Below are 18,001 nucleotides of genomic sequence, written 5' to 3' on the forward strand. Positions count from 1 at the left end.
GGAGTTGCTGGCGGGGACCAGCTCTGGATTTCCATGAGGGTGTGACCTTCGGTTTTTTTCAAGGGCAAGCGGACTTTCCCTTGCATTGCAGAAAGATGTTAATGGAAGTGGGGAAAGATTTAATACAACTCGGTTATAGGGACGGCAGGCCTTGAACCTTCACGTTCCCCAAGGCTCATCAGGTTCCCTATATTTAGGCCCCCCCCCCCCCCGCCATATCTTTAGTGTGGCCCCCACTAGTATAGGCCCTAGTGGCTCTGGGAAGGCGTCCTGAGAAGGCTGGATCCTAAGCTACCCGCGGAGCTAAGAGGTGAGGGGCAACGTTCGAAGCCGGCCAGGGGTGGGAGAGACGGTGAGACTCTCATCTGCAATGAAAACCCGGGGAGGCGCGGTGGCTCCAGCGCTAGCGAGTCTCAAGGAGCTCGGGGGGGGGGCCAGCGCCCAGGCCCCGAGTTCGAGCCCCAGGCCCGGCGCGCACACACCCCGCAGAGAAAAGGCCTCGAGTCGTTCGTTCTGAAAGGTCACCTTCCCAGCCTCCGCCAAGGCCTCAGCCCACCTGCAGAAGCCCCGGGCCGCTCCCGCGCCCCGCCGGGTCAGACTCGGCGACGTCACATTTCCCGCGCGCCCACCCCCGTCCCCCGCCAAAAAAAAAAAAAACAAAAACCCCCGGGCCGGCGCATGCGCAGACCTATGCACAACCTGCGCACCTCCGCCCGGGGCGGGGGGGGGGGCCCGCGCCTCGGGGATCGCAATGGGCCTCGGCACGGCGGTCGGAACCTCGTAAAAGGTCGGGCTTCCACGTCGCCCCGGCCTCGGCGTTCTAGAATTAGCTTCCAATGAGAAGCGACGACCGGAGCCGCCGCCGCAGGCTCAGCGCATTTCCGGCTCCCTCCGCCCACTTCCGGCTCGTCAGCCGGTTCCGGCCCCCGGCCCCGCCCCCGCACTTCCGGTCGCCTCGGGTTCCGCTGCGGCGGGTGTCTGCGTTCGCTGCTGCCGCCGCCGCCGCCGCCGCTGCTTCCGCCGCGCTCCAGGTGAGGCGACGCGAGAGGCGGTGATGCGCTGCCCGCGGGGGGGCGACGTGGGGCCCGGGGGTCGTGACGGTGGGGCCCGCGTCGCGTGGACCTCGACGGCCTGGGGGACGTGACTGTCCCGGCCCGACCGACGCCCAGGGCCCCCGGCCCCGGCCCGCGGGTGGTGACGGCGGCCGCGGCCTTCTCGCCTCCGTGCAGCGCTTCCCGCGCGTCACGTTGTTTTTGAATTTGCAGACCTCGCTCCTCCCGCCGGCGGGGCTGATCCCTTCGGTCCCCCGGCGCGTCCAGCCCGCTTGCCTCCTTTGCACGTCGGTGTCAGTTCAGCCAGCCCTCTACCCCTCTACACCAACCACCAGGCAGGTGCCCGGCCAGGCAGAAGCCGATGGCACCTAGCAGTGACCTTTTGCTAGGGTTGTTTTAAAAGTCGTCTGCAGCCTGGTCAGTGAGCTGATCCTTTTGCTGCTGTATCTTCCAGTTGTCGCCTTTGCCACATTTTGGGGGATCTGAGGGTTGCTGGTACTGGGGCTTGAACTTAGAGCCGGGATAACTGCCTCTTAGCCTCTTGCACTCAGAGCTGGCACTCTTAACCGTTTGAACCACGTTCTACTTCTGGCTTTTTTTTAGTGAAGAGTTTCACAGACTTTCCTGCCCGGGCTGGCTTCAATCTTCATATCTCAACCTCCTTATCAAGAGGATGAGCCACAGGGGTCCAGTCTTTTGCTTCTTTTTAGTAGCGCAGGCCTTGCACAAATTATTGTAACTTTTCCAGGTTTCTGAGTCTGTCTGATGAGGACAGTAGTTGTTAGTCAATGAAGCTCAAAGGAGGTGATTCAATTAAATTGCTTAGAACGTTGTGGTACACAAGTCCTCCATAAGGTCTATATGCGGCTTTTGTTGATCAGCGCATGGAACTTGTGTATCTGGCACACGTTTGTTTTTAAGACAGCACAGTGAAGAACCCAGAACAGTGGCCCTCATGCTTTTGCGTGTATCAGAGATGGTAGGATGCAGCTAGGGCCATTCAATCCTGGGAAGAAGTAGGGAACATCCTTGCTTTCCAGATGAGGAAACAGAGTCAACCAAGTGGAAAAGCTAGAGTCGGAACCCAGGGAGCCTGACATCAGACTAGTGTCTGCTCCTAATCACTGCACCACACTGCCTTTCTAATGTTAAATGAACATGGGTGGTCTGTCATGGAGAAACTTGTCTGTAGCACAAATTCAACCACATAGAGGAGGTACAGGCAACTCATTATTGTACTTTTCTAATTTAACATCAAGGAGGAATGTAATGCAGTATTAAGAAAAAAGTTAACTGTAAGCCCAAAACTTGGGAGGGCAGTAATTTTGATTTTGGAGTCCTGGTAACTTTTAGTGTTCTGGACGTCCTTCTGTAGGGAGAAACACCTGTTTCTCGACCACCAAATTGTCAACTAGAACTCATGTTCCACCTGCTTGTAAAACTCACAGGAGTTGTTCTCTGTTGTGTCAGTGTTCGCTTGTCCATTCCTTTATGTTTTCTTTTCTAGGTGCTTTTGTTCTGAACAGAGGCTGCCTCCTCCTATGCTTGAAGAATGGCTCTCCCTATCATCGTAAAATGGGGTGGACAGGAGTATGCGGTGACCACCCTTTCAGAAGATGATACTGTGCTAGACCTCAAGCAGTTCCTCAAGACCCTCACTGGAGTGCTGCCGGAACGCCAAAAGTTACTTGGGCTCAAGGTTAAAGGTACCGCGCTGCTCTCCTCACTTTGGAGTTGTTTGCATTGGTGCTTATGAATTTTTGTGTTTGCTCTTTGCTCCAGTAATTCTTTTTCATAATTTTCTTCGCTAGGGCTAGCCCTGAAGTGGCTTGAATGGGTAAACATAAGACTATGAAAGCTTACCTGAAAACACCACCACTGTTAACATTACTTTTGATTCCTCTGACAGTTGGTGCTCGGGTATTAAAATGTTGACAGAGAAGTCCCAGGTGAAACTGTCATTAATTTTCTGATGTTGACATTTTAACAATGTTGTTTTCATTACAGCAAGGGCCTCCCCCCACAAACTACCTCTTCTGTTTCAGAAATAAGGATGACATGTAAAATATATTGGCAGGGTTCATATCTTAACTTACTAGAGGGTTTTATGGTTTTTTATCTGTCATATCATTGTAAATCTGTCATATTTTAGGCATTCACTTTTCAAAGTTTCTGGGAAAAATGCTGTGGTCATGTTGAATTTAATTTGTCTAGTTAGTTGAATAAAAACATTCTTCTAAGATAGAAAGGGGGAGAACAGCCCTTGTATTAGTAGTGCATTCTTAATATCCCTGATATGATTGATTCAGCAGTAACAATTTAACAACAACAACAACAAAAAAAAGTAAAGCCTAACCTACTGTGGCAGCTGTACTGAACCTCTTAATGCTAGGGGTTTATACAATGAAATAGTGAAATTAGCTCCTGGACTTTAGTGAGAAAACAGTCATTTGCTTGTATTGTAGGCAAACCTGCAGAAAATGATGTTAAGCTTGGAGCTCTCAAACTGAAACCAAATACTAAAATCATGATGATGGGAACTCGTGAGGAGAGCTTGGTAAATGTTTAACTTTTGTTACCATTTGTGCCTATGAAAATATGATTTATACCATCCTGTTGTATCATAGCTTTTAATTGTGGTAAAACTGTTAGCCTGGTAGTCAATTAAAAATGAGAACTATACTATGGACATATTTTCACCAGAAGAAAGTACTGGGGAACTTTTGAGTATGTAGTTAGCTATAAATATAGCAGAAGCCCAAGTGGTCAAAGTTCACATGGTAAATCCACCAGGGGACACATGGAGTTATTAAGGATGGCAATTCCCCCAGGATGTGTGTTAGAAAGACTCCTTAACTCCAGTTGCACCTCATTTGATATTTATGCTATGCATGTGTTTGCTGCGTGAAAGATTGTGTGATAAAACAAAATCTCTTTCCATCTCATTAGGAAGATGTCTTAGGTCCACCTCCTGACAATGATGATGTGGTCAATGACTTTGATATTGAAGACGAAGTAGTTGAAGTAGAAAACAGGTAAGTGCATTTCACTTGAGAAGCAATTTTCATGTGAGGCAAAGTGGGCGTTTCCTCTGAATTTTGTTTTGTTTTGTTTTAGAGAAGAAAACCTACTGAAAATTTCTCGCAGAGTCAAAGAGTACAAAGTGGAAATACTGAATCCTCCAAGGGAAGGAAAAAAGCTTTTAGTGCTAGATGTTGATTATACATTATTTGGTAAGTCAGTTAGTGGTGTTTTCATCTTCTGTCACCTACAGCAAATTGTTTTCCTTTTTTTTTTCTTCAACTAGTTCACGGTTGACAGGAAATATTTGAAAAGCTTCTTTTATTATTACAACGTAAATCATTCATTGTAGGAAATACAAATAAGTAAAAGAAGTCATCTGTTATTTTAAGGCCCAAAGATGACCACTCTTTAATATGAGTTTGTTTCTCCTATTTTATTTGACTTAATGATAGATTAAACCTAATCTCAGGCATTAAATATTATTGGATATTTCTCTCTTTGTCTCTCTTTGTGCCCACCTACACACACACACACACACACACACACACACACACACACACACACACACACACACACACACACACACACACAGTTTTTGGCCATAGCTTATTCTGCTTTGTGGATGCGTCGTAATGTAATGATACTAATCCTGATTTTTGTTGTTGTTGTTCCAGTCTTGAGGCTGACCTCAGCACTGTCCCTGAGCTTTTTGCCCAAGGCTTGTGCTCTGCCACTTGAACCACACGCCCTACCTCTGGCTTTTTTTTTGGCCAGTCCTGGGGCTTGGACTCAGGGCCTGAGCACTGTCCCTGGCTTCCTTTTTGCTCAAGGCTAGCACTCTGCCACTTGAGCCACAGCGCCTCTTCTGGCCGTTTTCTAGATATATGGTGCTGGAGAATTGAACCCAGGGCTTCATGTATATGAGGCAAGCTCTCTTGCCACTAGGCCATATTTCCAGCCCACCTCTGGCTTTTTGATTAATTAATTAGAGATAAGTGTTCCACAGACTTTGCTACCTGGGTTGGCTTCAAACTGTAATCCTCATGTCTCACGCTCCTGAGAGTATAGCTAGGATTACAAGTGTGAGCCATCAGTGCCCAGCTTAATTCTGATTTTTTTTTTTAAGCACTAAAAAATACTTAAATTTTTAAGAGGAATTTTTAAAAATAATATTTTGATATCTTATTCTTTTTTCCTGTTTACTTATGTTGGTTGAAGTCTTGAGTAAAATATTTAGTATGTCACTTCAAGAAGAAGATGCTCATTTCATTCTTTAGTACTGATATTAGAATTTATCTCTATCCTAGATTTCACCTGCATGTTGTAACTTAATGTATACTTATACTTAATGTATACATAATTTAATGTATACTAACTTTTAAGGTTTAATGAGTTATGGGGCCAGTCATTTTAGTGTGATGTAATTATATCTAAATATGTATTTGGGGTCTTGTTTATTTTTCACTTCACAAAATCTAAACATCTAAAACTAGAGGAAAAAACCTTCAGCTTTTTTTTTTTTTTTGGTCAGTTGTGGGGCTTGAACTCGAGCTTGCACACTGTCCCTGAGCTCTTTTGCTAAAGGCTAGCACTCTACTGCTTTGAGGCACAACTCCACTTCCAGTTTTTGACTGGTTAATTGGAGGTAAGAATCTCACAGGGACTTTTCTGCCTGGGCTGTTTTCAAACTGCAGTCCTCAGATCTCAGCCTCCTGAGAGAACATGTACGCCCGGATTCTCACTAATGTTCTTTGCCCCCTGAGCAAAATTCATTCATTAAAATTAGATTTCAAGGATATTGTATTTTGCGAAACATTTCTTTGTTGGCCCATGTAATTCAGTCGAGAAGGTTGCAAGTGAGTATTAATGTTACATTTCATAATAATTTCATTGCTATATTTGTCCATGATAAACTAATATATAATCATTTGTGTTCAATTTTCTTTTAGATCATAGGTCTTGTGCAGAGACTGGGGTAGAATTAATGAGGCCTTATCTTCATGAATTTCTAACATCTGCTTATGAAGATTATGACATTGTTATTTGGTGTAAGCTTTTTTTCTTTATGTTAGATTTCCATGGGAATAAGATTGTTTCTTGTATACTTATACATAACTTTAAAAGACCTGTGTTTAAATTAGAAATTTTTTATATTTTTAACAAAATTTTTAACAGCATGTTTAATTTCTTTATATCACAATATAATCTTATACATAGATTTGCCAAATAACACTAAGACAGTTAAGTATAGGACAAGAATAGATTGTGATATCTGAGTAAAAGTGGCTTTCATCCCTACTTTGACTAGAAATTTCCTTGCTGATGTTTACTGTGGAGTCCTTTATGCTTCGGGATGTTACTGCATCATTAAGGGCGGCATTTGGTTCAGTGACATTATTTTTCTAAAACTTGCTTACAAAATGAAGCAGTGCATAATCTAAATCCCACCTTGCAAACACTTCTTGGCTATGTCATAAGAAAAAAGAAATTTACCATCATTGTGGATTAAGTAAAATCCCATCCATTAAAGGTATTATGTTTAATTGTAATAGGACTTAGATAAGAAGCCGAACTGCTGATTGCAATCTATAAAACTCCTTTGTACTTTGCTTTATACTTTACATTGTTCAGTAACAAGTACCTGTTAAGATTAAAAGCATGATTAAAGTACAATAATTTTCTGGTTAGTAATATAGGGGAAGAGCCCTTCCTGTTGAGCAAATTTGTTTTTCAGCAACTCAGTTCTGAGATAACAGATGAGAAGAAAGTCTGTCTGAGTCTCTGGTGATAACTAAACATATATTAAAGGCTGATTGTAAGAATGGAAACATTGGTATAGCAATCAGCACCATGTCTAACATAATAGTTACTTAATGACCAAGTCCAATAGCTATAGTCTGTTTCTTATCCAGGAATTAGACACAAAACAGGTACTAAATTTTTAACCGATTTCATTTTCGGGATTATTACTTATTATAGATATTACCGTCTAAAATTTAGTTCAATGTAAGATGATTCTTTTGCTCTTTGAAGGTTTTTCTTTTTAATTTTGGGACCATACCTATGTCCCTATAAATTCACAAACTGGTAAGTGCATGTTTGTGTATGGGTGTACACAGTCTTTTTAGTTTTTTTTAAAAATTGTATTTTTGGGGCTGGGGATATAGCCTAGTGGCAAGAGTGCCTGCCTCGGTATACCCGAGGCCCTAGGTTCGATTCCCCAGCACCACATATACAGAAAACGGCCAGAAGCGGCGCTGTGGCTCAAGTGGCAGAGTGCTAGCCTTGAGCGGGAAGAAGCCAGGGACAGTGCTTAGGCCCTGAGTCCAAGGCCCAGGACTGGCCAAAAAAAAAAAAAAATTGTATTTTTGTTGTGCTGAGGCTCAAACCCAGGGCCTTGTGCATAGTTACAAATACTACTGAGCTACTCCCTCCAGGCCCTGAGGTTTTTTGTTGTTGTTGTTTTTTTTAATATGGAACACTTCATGAATTTGCATGTCATCCTTGCACAGGGGCCATGCTAATCTCTGCATCATTTCAACCTTGGTATATGTGCTGCCGAAGCAAGCACCGGACCCTGTTTTTATACCTATTAACATCTGTTTAATTTAGTCCAGTAACCTGGAACCAAGAAAATAAAATGTGGGTCAAATTTTAATGTCAGCACTCCCAAAACTGGTTAATGTCTGTCAGTGAACAAAGGTATAGTATAGGTATACTTTATGAATTTGTCTCGATGTCTTTGTTGCGAGCTGCTAGACTTAATGAAATTGAGTTTGCTGAGGCTGAATAGAGTTCAGATCTCCAGTAGGAACTGCTGAGCTATAATGTACTATGCTCATAGGTGCCTGTGCACAGCCTGCGTTTAGGATTGTGGGACCCAGGCAGCCCTAACTTCCAAGTTTGGGATTTATAGAGATAACTGGCTGGGGTGGTTTTAAAAGAGTTGTATCTTGTTATATAAATTTCCTAATATCCAGTTCTTTTGAGCATTGGTTATCTGTGTCTTAGAGATACACTTATTTAGTTCTTTTCAGAAGACACACTAAAGTAAGATTTTTAATAAGTATTTGAAAGAAAATTGCAGAAATATGGTAGGGTTCTATTTGTGATGCATTGAAACTTTCAGTCTTGGTTGGGAAGCTTACTCAGAAGGAATTCACACTTTTCATATGTATTGTGTTATTCCTCATGTTTTAGCTGCAACAAATATGAAGTGGATTGAAGCTAAAATGAAAGTAAGTATAAAATGTTTTGAAATTGCATTTGTCATGTTATAATTCTGAGTTCCTATCATTCTTCCTGGAGGACATTGAGTAGATAAGTAAGTGCCGGTGTTAGGAGTAGGTAAAGTCTGTGGGAAGGTGGATTTCCTGAGTGTGCAAGCCATTTCTGTGGGGAAGGTCGGCTCCCCCTGCTTCTTCACTCTGTTGCACGATACTTTCTCTGCTATGTGCAGTGCTGTGCTGTCCTCAGGCGGTGATGCTTTTCTGAACTGGACAGTCGGGAAGTAACTTGATTCTGTTTTACACACAGATTTAGCTGAATGAAAACTAACATCCTGACTAGTTGTTTCGAAACAGTGCCACTGGTGTAGACAGCTAATGTCTCAGGGAACCTGATGTTGGAATATTCGGAAAGCCCAGAATGTCCCACCTCACCTTATTATAGTTTAACACTGTGAACGTTTGTGTTGATAGGAGCTGGGAGTGAGTACAAACGCAAATTACAAGATTACCTTCATGTTGGACAGTGCGGCTATGATAACAGTGCACACTCCAAGGAGAGGCCTGATAGATGTAAGAGCTCCTACTTTTTCAGGATGGGTTTATTTTTGAGTGTACTGTGCGAATTTATACCCAGAGAGAAAACTACAGCAAGCAAACGACAAATCCATCTGAGTGGGTAGTAAAGTGGCAGCTAAATCTTCACACAGAAAAGAATGTATTTAAGGTGGAAGGGTTGGAACTTTAATGGTAACAATTAAGGACCTCAGAGCAGGAAGTTGTGGCTTTGGATAATTGTCCTGTGATGATGGCAGACAGGAAAGCGGAGTTAGACAAGCAGGTGAGAAAAAAGCTGAACGTTGAGGAAGATACCGTACCCTAGATGAAACTGGCACTGAAAACGGGTGCGTTGCTCCATTGTGTATCACTCATCACCAATGGCGTGATGGGTCTGTAACATCCATTCCAGCAGGAGCCAGTAGGGAAGAGCACTGAGCTAAAAAACTGAAGGTTTGTTTTGTTTTCAGTACTGGGGATCAAATCTAGGGCCTCGTACTTGCGGTGCAAGCAGCTCTACTACTTGAACCATGCTCCTAGTCCTTCCTTTGCATTTTGTTTCTGAGATATCGACTTGTTAGCTTTCCCCAGTCTGGCCTCAAATTCATGATTCTCCTCCACCACTGAAGTAGCTAGGGTTGCGAACCGTGCCCAGATAGGGCTTTTCACTCAACAAATAACTCCTCACCTGTTGAGCACCAGCTGTCTACAGGCCCTGGGATGGACCGTTTGTAATGGGAGCTGAGTGAAGAACAGTCCATGCCTTCGAAAGCCCTCGGGCTAATAGGAATTAAGAAGAACGTAGGATGTAAGAGCAGCTTAGGTGAGCCAGCACTAAAATCATCCCACTCATCAGCCAGAGGACTTACGTGCCTGGAACTTCTCTAATAAAAGAAATGCTGCATGCGTCGGGAGGAAAAGATCATTTATTACTTACTAAACTATGATATATAATAAGAAATGGCCCAAATCTTAACATTATAAAGTATTTTAGGGGCCAGGCACTGGTGGCTTGTGCCTGTAATCTTAGCAACTCAGAAGGCCGAGATCTGAAGTTTGAAGCTTGAGCCAGGCAAGAAAGCTCTTGAGACTCTCACCTCCGTGTAACCACCAAGGTGCCAAAGTGGCGCCATGGCTCAGTGGTAGAGCCTTGAGCACAGAAGCCCAGGGCCAGTGCCCAGGCCCTGAGCAGGTTCATAAGCCCCGGGACCAACACAAGACAAAAAGAAACTGGCTTATTGTGTCTGACATTCTTTAGTAGTAGTAGGACACTAAACAGGAAAAAGCAGTTTTCTTACTAAATTATAGAAGAATAAACATTTTTAAGCACAGCCCTTGACAGTATCTATTGCCATTTAATCTCATGTGGTTTCCTGATACCATGGGTGCCGGGCACTGCTGGCTCACACCTGTCATCCTCACTACTCAGGGGGCTGAGACTTGAGGATGGTGATTTGAAGCCAGCCCCGTCAGGAAAGTCTGTGACGCTTATCTCTGGTTAACCATGAGAAAGCCAGGTGTGAGCTGTGCCTCAAGTGGTAGAGGACTAGCCTTGAGCAAAGAAGCTGAGGGACAACACCCAGGCCCAGAGGTTAAGCCCCAGGACCAGCATCAAAACAAAGAGAAAGGAGGAGAGAAATGTGTAGGCTGTCGTGGGCATGTTACGTGTTACAGGAGGAAGGAGCCGCATTGTCTGCAGGATGTTCTGCAGTGCTCTGCTTTTAAGGAAGAGTAACTACTGATGAACTCTGAATGCAGTCTGAACTTTCATTCTCAGGTAAAGCCTCTCGGTGTTATATGGGGAAAGTTTTCTGAGTACTACAGCAAAAAAAACACCATTATGTTTGATGACATAGGAAGGAATTTTCTAATGAATCCCCAGAATGGACTAAAGGTAAGACATAAATGTGCTATGTTTGTGAATCAGTCACCTTGTCTGCTTTCTTAACCTCAGCAAGGGTCTGAGGGTGAGAAAGTTCACGACTGGCTCAAGGTCGTGTGCGTAGCTGGTTAGGGACAGGATTTGGACAGACACTTAGTGACCTGGTTCCTGGTCATTGATGGTCTTAGCATGTGGGCATGAAATCCTATCGACACACAATCGGCACAGGTAGTCCTGGTAGCAGCATAAAATCAGGAACTAAACTTTGAAACTTCAGAAGTTGTCTGGCATCCAGCCATGCTTGCTTACCTGATCACAGTATGAACATGAAATCGATCTCTGTATTGTGTACTAATGTGAGCGGGAATCCCAGGACTGTGAGCTTTATTCTTAGTCCTGAACTTGGTAGTACGAGACAAGGAAGAGAGACTTGCCGAAAGTACACTCCTGAAGGCTTCCTCGCAGACTCCTGCTTTGGTCTCCAGTGAGAATAGTTTAAGGGACATAATGCTAACCTACATCCTGAAGTGCCACAAATACAAGAACTGTGGCCTTGGGGGAGAAGTGGACCCGTTACCCTAAAGAAAACAGTTTCTGGGGCTGGGAATAGGGCCTAGTGGTAGAGTGCTTGCCTCGTATACATGAAGCCCTGGGTTCAATTCCTCAGTACCACATATACAGAAAAGGCCAGAGATAGTGCTGTAGAGTGCTAGTGGTAGAGTGCTAGCCTTGAGCAAAAAGAAGCTAGGGACAGTGCTCAGGCCCTGAGTTCAAGCCCCAGGACTGGCAAAACAAAAACAAAAATGGTTTCTGTTCCTGCACCCACAGACATGATGAAGGGATTTCAGCAGTTCTGCAAACCTCATTTTTATTATCTCCCTAAGAAAACAATGACACAAGACAATTTGGCTAATAGAGCTAATGGTAAAGTCCTGAACACTGTGTTTTGGGTTGACTTGACATGAATGAATGAAATGGTGTGAGACTCAGCAGTAAGAAGCCAGGGTAAACACTGTTCCACGCAAGACCGCCCCCCCTCCCCCAGCTGTATGCCAGGGGCAGCTTCAGACAGCAGGAGGTGCAAGAATTCTTGATCATCCATGCTCTCTACACATGGCTTTCTGCTTTCTGAACCTAGTTTCACAGTAATTTTTATCATCGATGCCCTTGGTGGTACTGTAGACCCAGTAACTCTAGTCAACAGGACAGTATAACCTTTAGGAGCTTTCCTTGGCCACAATGTAAACTTTTGTTTTCTTCCTAATAGATAAGACCTTTTATGAAAGCACATCTAAATAGAGATAAAGACAAAGAACTTTTAAAATTAACTCAGTACCTCAAGGAAATTGCAAAATTAGATGACTTTTTGGAGCTAAATCACAAATATTGGGAAAGGTAAGTGCCATTTGCTTATTCTTAGACTCATATACCAATGAGTACAAAAAACTTGCAACCCCAGAATGTATATGATCCTTTATATTTATTTAAAATGAATGAATTATAAAATATTTTCTAGTGACATTCCTCAAGCTCTTCCCTGTTTCCATTTATTGGTGGAATTGGGATCGAACTCAAAGTTTCTGTTGCATTGGAGCCATGCCTCCAGCTTGCTTTGCTTTCATTGGGTTCAGGTTGGTTTCAGATCTTGTGTTTTTGCTTGGGGCCACAGACCAAGCCCCTCCTCCTTCGCCTCCTGAATCCCTGGGACTGCAAGTGTCACTGCTGGGCTGATGACACATAGCTTTTCTATTAGGGCTTTATGACCTTATTAAGACAAAGCAGGGGGCTGGGGATATGGCCTAGTGGCAAGAGTGCTTGCCTTGTATACATGAGGCCCTGGGTTCGATTCCCCAGCACCACATATATAGAAAATGGCCAGAAGTGGCGCTGTGGCTCAAGTGGCAGAGTGCTAGCCTTGAGCAAGAATAAGCCAGGGACAGTGCTCAGGCCCTGAGTCCAAGGCCCAGGACTGGCCAGAAGAAAAAAAAAGACAAAGCAGGTGTTGGGATTCAGCACACTGCCACAGAGCTGCAGTCCAAACTCATCCACCTTCCCTGAATGTTGAGAACTCTGCTGCTCCCACTTGCTGCTAATCAGAGTTCACTGGGAGACACAGGGCGGTGGTCTATAACACTGCATCTTTTACTCTCTCATCAGAGTCTATCAGCATCTCTTCAGCCACTATATTTATGCAAGAAAAACAGAATCTTTAATGGGGCTTGAGTTCCTAAAAAGTTAACCGTGTGCAGTAACTTCACATTGGAAGAAGACAGAGTGGCCTCGTAGTTAAGAGTGTACCTCTGGAGCTTTTAGTGAATCTGTCACTTTCTGTGAACTCGGCACACTGCTCCACTCTGGCCTGTGACATACCAGTTCTAGCAGGAACTCTGCCCAGACCTGTTAGGAGGGGATACACTGTTGTAAGGGCACAAAGGCAGTCCACAGTGGCTAATTTCTGCTTCTGTCACAGTGCTAACCTTTACGAGCAGACTTAGACTGCATGCCTTTAGCATGATAGAGCTTTGATGTGTGTGTTTTATTTTTCACAGGTATCTGTCAAAGAAGCAAGGACAGTAGTTACAAGTTTCGCTGGCAGTTAGTGAAGATACTGAGCTCCATGAACTTTTGCTTTTCTGCTAGAAATTATAATGATAGTGCTGGACACGGAAGCAAATGCCAGACTGCTTATCTTTGGTCTTCCAATTTTTTGTAAATTTAATTTTATATTTTTTGAAGATCATAGCAATATGCTAAGAAAAATGTTTCCCCTTCTATGACTATACTGTTACTCTTGAAAAATGGTATTTTCTCCAACATTTATTGAGGTGTTTTTCCACCTTGCCCCTCTCCCCCCTAAAAAAGGAAATAAAAAGTAGAAAAGGAAAATGGGAGAGAATCGAGTACTCAACAGCATCGTTTGGCAACTTTGGAAACAAGTCCTATCTTCTGTTTTTTTTTTGTCTCACTTTATCAGCTGCCGAGATCTGATAACCTGTCTGGGAACTAGTGCGTTCCTCCTTAAGGGGGGAAAAAAGTTAAATAACTAGTTTGTTAACCTTAAAATTACCAAAAATTTGTATTCCTTTGTCATAGGCAGAGCCTCTTTTCTGGAGTTTGCTTGTTCATCTCTGAATTCTGAGCTGTCTCAGCCTGGTCTTTATTCTTGTCAGTGTTCTTAAATCGTGATACAACTCTGTGGTAGAGGAATAGAAGACGAGACTGAAGAACACAGCGAAGGCCCAAGCACGCGTTTGTCTTTGGTGGCTGAGTAGACGCACTGCCTGAGGCCATTGTCATCAACGAAGGTGGCACAGGTCACCAATTCCGTCCTAAAAAGCATGAACACAGTTTTGTCCTCTTCCTGCTCTATCTTGTCTTAAGTGCTAACACCATTTCAGTGAACGTACCTAGCCACAAGATTAAATATATATGTTATTTGCAATGCTTAAGCCTGCAGATATATAATGTGACCACTGTTTTGTGTTGACAGTATTGCTTTCTACAGTTTCTGTATTTGAAAGGAATTAATCCTTTTAAATAAATATGGTGTATATTGTTCTTATGGGACTATTTCAGTGGTGTAAATAATAAATATCTTTTCATAAAACATTGGTTATCTGTCCTCTATTACCTTGAATACATCTGTACCTCTTCGTTGTCACAAAACAGACATTAGGTTTACTCAAGAACCTTCAAAAAAAAAAAAATCAGTTATGAATCCAGGTACCAGTGATTCACACCTACCTCTAAATCCTAGCTCATCAGGAGATGGTCAGGAACATCTCAGTTCAAGGTCAGCCTGGACAAGCTTTCAAAATTCCCATCTCAGCCAACAGCTGGGCATGGTGGTTCACATCTGTCATCCTAGCTATGATAGGAAGCAAAAATAGCATCACAGTCCAGGCAGCCCCAGGCAAAAAAAAAAAAAAAAAAAAAAAAGCCCTGTCAAAAATAACGGGAACAAGAAGGGCTGGGGCGTGGCTCAAGTGGTAGAGCACTTACTTGCCTAGCAAGTCTGAGGCCCTGAGTTCAAACCCATGTCACCCCTAGCCTTCCCATGTAAGCAGCCACTACACCTTTAAGCATCTGGGAGGCAGAGGCAGGAAGATCAGGGGTTAGAAGCCAGTCTGGACTACGTAGTGAGACCCTATCTCACAAAAATAACTGTGTGTGTGTGTGTGTGTGTGTGTGTGTGTGTGTGTGTAGAGCATATCACTATACATTCAGAATTGGGTTTCCTAGCTAATTAGATAGGTTAAATGACTTCAGTACCTCGTTTTCAGAAGTATATACTAATTTATGTGTGACAGGTTCCAAAGATAGATGTACATTGTGTAGAATGTAATTTAAATGATTGGATTAAATATGTGTTTCTTAATTGTGGGGCTACATTTAAATATTTAAGGCCAAAATATTTCTAGAGTACTAATTTCATGAGTACATTTCCCCAGTTTATTTCCCAACATAAAAAAGCCTACCTTTGTAGCTGGGCACTAGCGGCTTACACCTGTAATCCTAGCTACTCAAGAGACCGAGATCTAAAGATCATAGTTTGAAGCCAGACCGGGTAGGGAAGTGAGTGAGACTTTTATCTCGTTAACCATCAGAAAACTGGAAGTGGCCACTGTACAACTTAGGTGGTAGAGTGCTAACAAAAAGTAAATAAAAAGATACTTCATTATTCCTCAGTAAGTACAGAAGGAGTGGAACCCATTAAAGTGTAAACTAAACACTGAAAAATAAGCTCCTGTCATAGGTCAAGAAAGAGCAGTTGTTTTCCAACTCAGTATAAGCTAAAATACAAAGTTTAGCAAAACCCCCTAGGAAGCAAAGGATTTTCCAAAGATCATTTCCTGCCACTAGGTGGCGCCGAAAGCGAAGCTGATGGGCCAATGCCCAGGATGAAGCCACTGGCTCTGGGAGAGCATTGCCATGGTTGGTCCCTTGCTGGCTCGCTGGACCATGCCGCCTGGGAGTTTTAGTGTGTCTTCTGCAGATTAATCTACCGGTGGGAAATTATCTACGGGCAAATGGATGGGATGGCACGCGGCGTAGCCAACAGAACCTGCCAGTAGCACATCAAAGGGGATGGATACTCCGCAAAGCCAGCTGTAACACCAAACAGTAAAACAATTAGCATCGAATACATGTTTACCTGGAAAAACACAGCTCATCATTACCTCTGATCCAGAGGTCGTTTTGAGGTCTGGGAGCCCTGCGTACTTGTGGTAACATTCATGACTGATGAGACCTATAGCAACTGTTCCGTGTCATGGGGAAAGAATAAACATGATAGTCACAGAATATGTTCCTTCATGGGAAGTAAAATGGCTGCCTTTAGGGGTGGGGACTACAGCTTATGCACAGAGGAGGAGGAGCCGCACAAAGTCAGGCCGTTGCTTGGATTTCAAATGACAAATGCTTGTTAAGCATTGTGATAAACTACAGTCATGTGTAAGTGTTCCCAAAGTTCCTGTCTTTTTGTGTGTGTATTTTTAAAATTTTTTATTAATTAAATTTTGTTGACAAGGTGTTGTGCAAAAATGGTACAGTTACATAATAAGGCAGTGAGTACATTTCTTGTGATATCTTACACCCTTGTTTTACTTTCCCATCCCTAGATCAGGTAGGCATATATACAGTACCCAGTGTACCAAAATCATATACAATAAACACGTAGCGTATACCAAAGGAGATTCACCTAGAACTTTAAATGTAACGTTAACAATAGAGTCCTCCTGTGTCCTTCTCTTGGAGTTGTTTTTGCTTATCCTAGTCATATATGATCATATGTACATAGCTGTTGAGCTATTGTGATCCACTGAGAGGTCTATTCTTCTAGGCCTTTTTATGTTTAGTAGTTGTTTGGTTTTAGATACATAATGTAAGGTCGCTGACTCAAGCCTGTGGAAATACCATTTGAAAAGAAGTTTTTGGTTTCACAGACCTGGTCTCTACTGTCTCCCCCCACCCACCTTAACAATCATATATCAAGGAGATCATGCCCCTTTGTTCTCTGTGTTCTAGGCTTGTCTCACTCAACATTACTTGGTCAAGTTCTGACCATTTCCCTGCGAATACCAATATTTTATCATTTCTAATCGCTATGTAGTATTCCATTGTGTATAGTTACCACACTTTTTGGATCCATTCATCTGTGGAGGGGCATCTGGGTTGTTTCCATATTTTGGCTATTGTGAATTGTGCAGCGGTAAACATGGATGTGCAGATGTCTTTTTGATATCTTGGGACCTGTTCAGGATAGATGCCTAGGAGTGGTATGGCTGGGTCATAGGGTAGGTCTATGTTGAGCTTTTTGAGGAACCTCCATACTGTTCTCCAAAGTGGTTGTACTAATTTGCACTCCCACCAACAATGGAGAAGGGTTCCTCTCTCCCCGCACCCCCTCCAGCATTTGTTGTTGCCTGAGTTCAGAGTATAGGCCATTCTAACTGGAGTGAGGTGGTATCTCAGGGTTGTTTTTATTTGCATTTCCTTTACTGCCAGGGATGTTGAACATTTCCTCATGTGTTTCTTTGCCATTTTTTATCTCTTCTCCTGTGAAGTCTCTCTTTAGCTCCTTTGCCCATTTCCTAATTGGTTTACTGGGCTTGGAGGGGCTTAGTTTTCTGAGTTCTCTGTAGATGACGGATATCAGGCCTTTGTCTATTGCTGTGCTGGTGACGATACTTTCTCATATGGTTGGCTGTCCAAAGTTCCTGTCTTGAAGGCTTGATTCCCCAGGTCCCGAGGAAGTCAGAGGGAGCCTTTGGAGGGGTCTGATCGTAATTCATTTATGGCTTTACACATTGCTTTGTGGGTTCGAGGACAGAGGCTTTTGTTAGAAAATTGAGTTCTCTCTCTGTTTCCTGGATGCCTGAGGTCACAGCTTTGCCCTGCTGTATGCCATTCCCCCTCCTCCCACCCAGGATGATGCCCTCCCCTCCCCCGACCCCCTGGCACCATGTCCTGCCTTGCCACGGGCCTCGGAGCAATGGATCTAGGTGAGCCTACCCAGGAACCACCAAAAGTGTGAGCCGAAATCAACCTTCCCTTCCTACAAGTTGTTTATCTCAGGCATTTTTGTCCCAGCAATAGAAAGCTGACAGAGCCACACCGTCAAGGGATAAATGGTTATGAATTTCCACTGAAGTTATACATACACCAGAAGCTCACTCATCTCAGCCGGAAACGAGGCATAAGAGATGTCTATAGAGATGTAAGGTTTAGCTACTTATGGAAGGATCTAACTTTTGGAA

The 18,001-nt window shown here is 43.5% G+C and overlaps 1 protein-coding gene and 1 non-coding gene across 2 annotated transcripts; one reads left to right on the top strand and one right to left on the bottom strand.

Annotated features, from left to right (window-relative positions):
• The first annotated feature begins 927 nt into the window (after positions 1-927).
• Ublcp1 (ubiquitin like domain containing CTD phosphatase 1) lies at positions 928-14,349 on the top strand. The gene is made up of 11 exons (XM_048334140.1): positions 928-1,031; positions 2,560-2,758; positions 3,518-3,609; positions 4,002-4,087; positions 4,170-4,285; positions 6,026-6,124; positions 8,277-8,314; positions 8,777-8,875; positions 10,638-10,754; positions 12,010-12,137; positions 13,292-14,349. Exons 2-11 carry the CDS (start codon positions 2,605-2,607, stop codon positions 13,317-13,319), a joined length of 957 nt encoding a protein of 318 aa, XP_048190097.1. The 5' UTR covers positions 928-1,031; positions 2,560-2,604; the 3' UTR covers positions 13,320-14,349.
• Positions 7,544-7,647, bottom strand: LOC125342251. Its single transcript, XR_007209188.1, has one exon. It is a non-coding gene; the product is annotated as a U6 spliceosomal RNA (small nuclear RNA).
• Positions 14,350-18,001: the final 3,652 nt, after the last annotated feature.

Source organism: Perognathus longimembris, chromosome 25 (genome assembly GCF_023159225.1).
Source record: "Perognathus longimembris pacificus isolate PPM17 chromosome 25, ASM2315922v1, whole genome shotgun sequence".
NCBI lineage: Eukaryota > Metazoa > Chordata > Mammalia > Rodentia > Heteromyidae > Perognathus > Perognathus longimembris.

Excerpts from the sequence above, each read along its gene's own strand:
- Ublcp1 (XM_048334140.1), top strand. The coding sequence starts at position 2,605 with ATGGCTCTCCCTATCATCGTAAAATGGGGTGGACAGGAGTATGCGGTG. Across the intron at positions 8,876-10,637 it reads CAAGGAGAGGCCTGATAGAT|GTAAAGCCTCTCGGTGTTAT; the intron begins GTAAGAGCTCCT and ends TTTCATTCTCAG. Across the intron at positions 10,755-12,009 it reads ATCCCCAGAATGGACTAAAG|ATAAGACCTTTTATGAAAGC; the intron begins GTAAGACATAAA and ends TCTTCCTAATAG.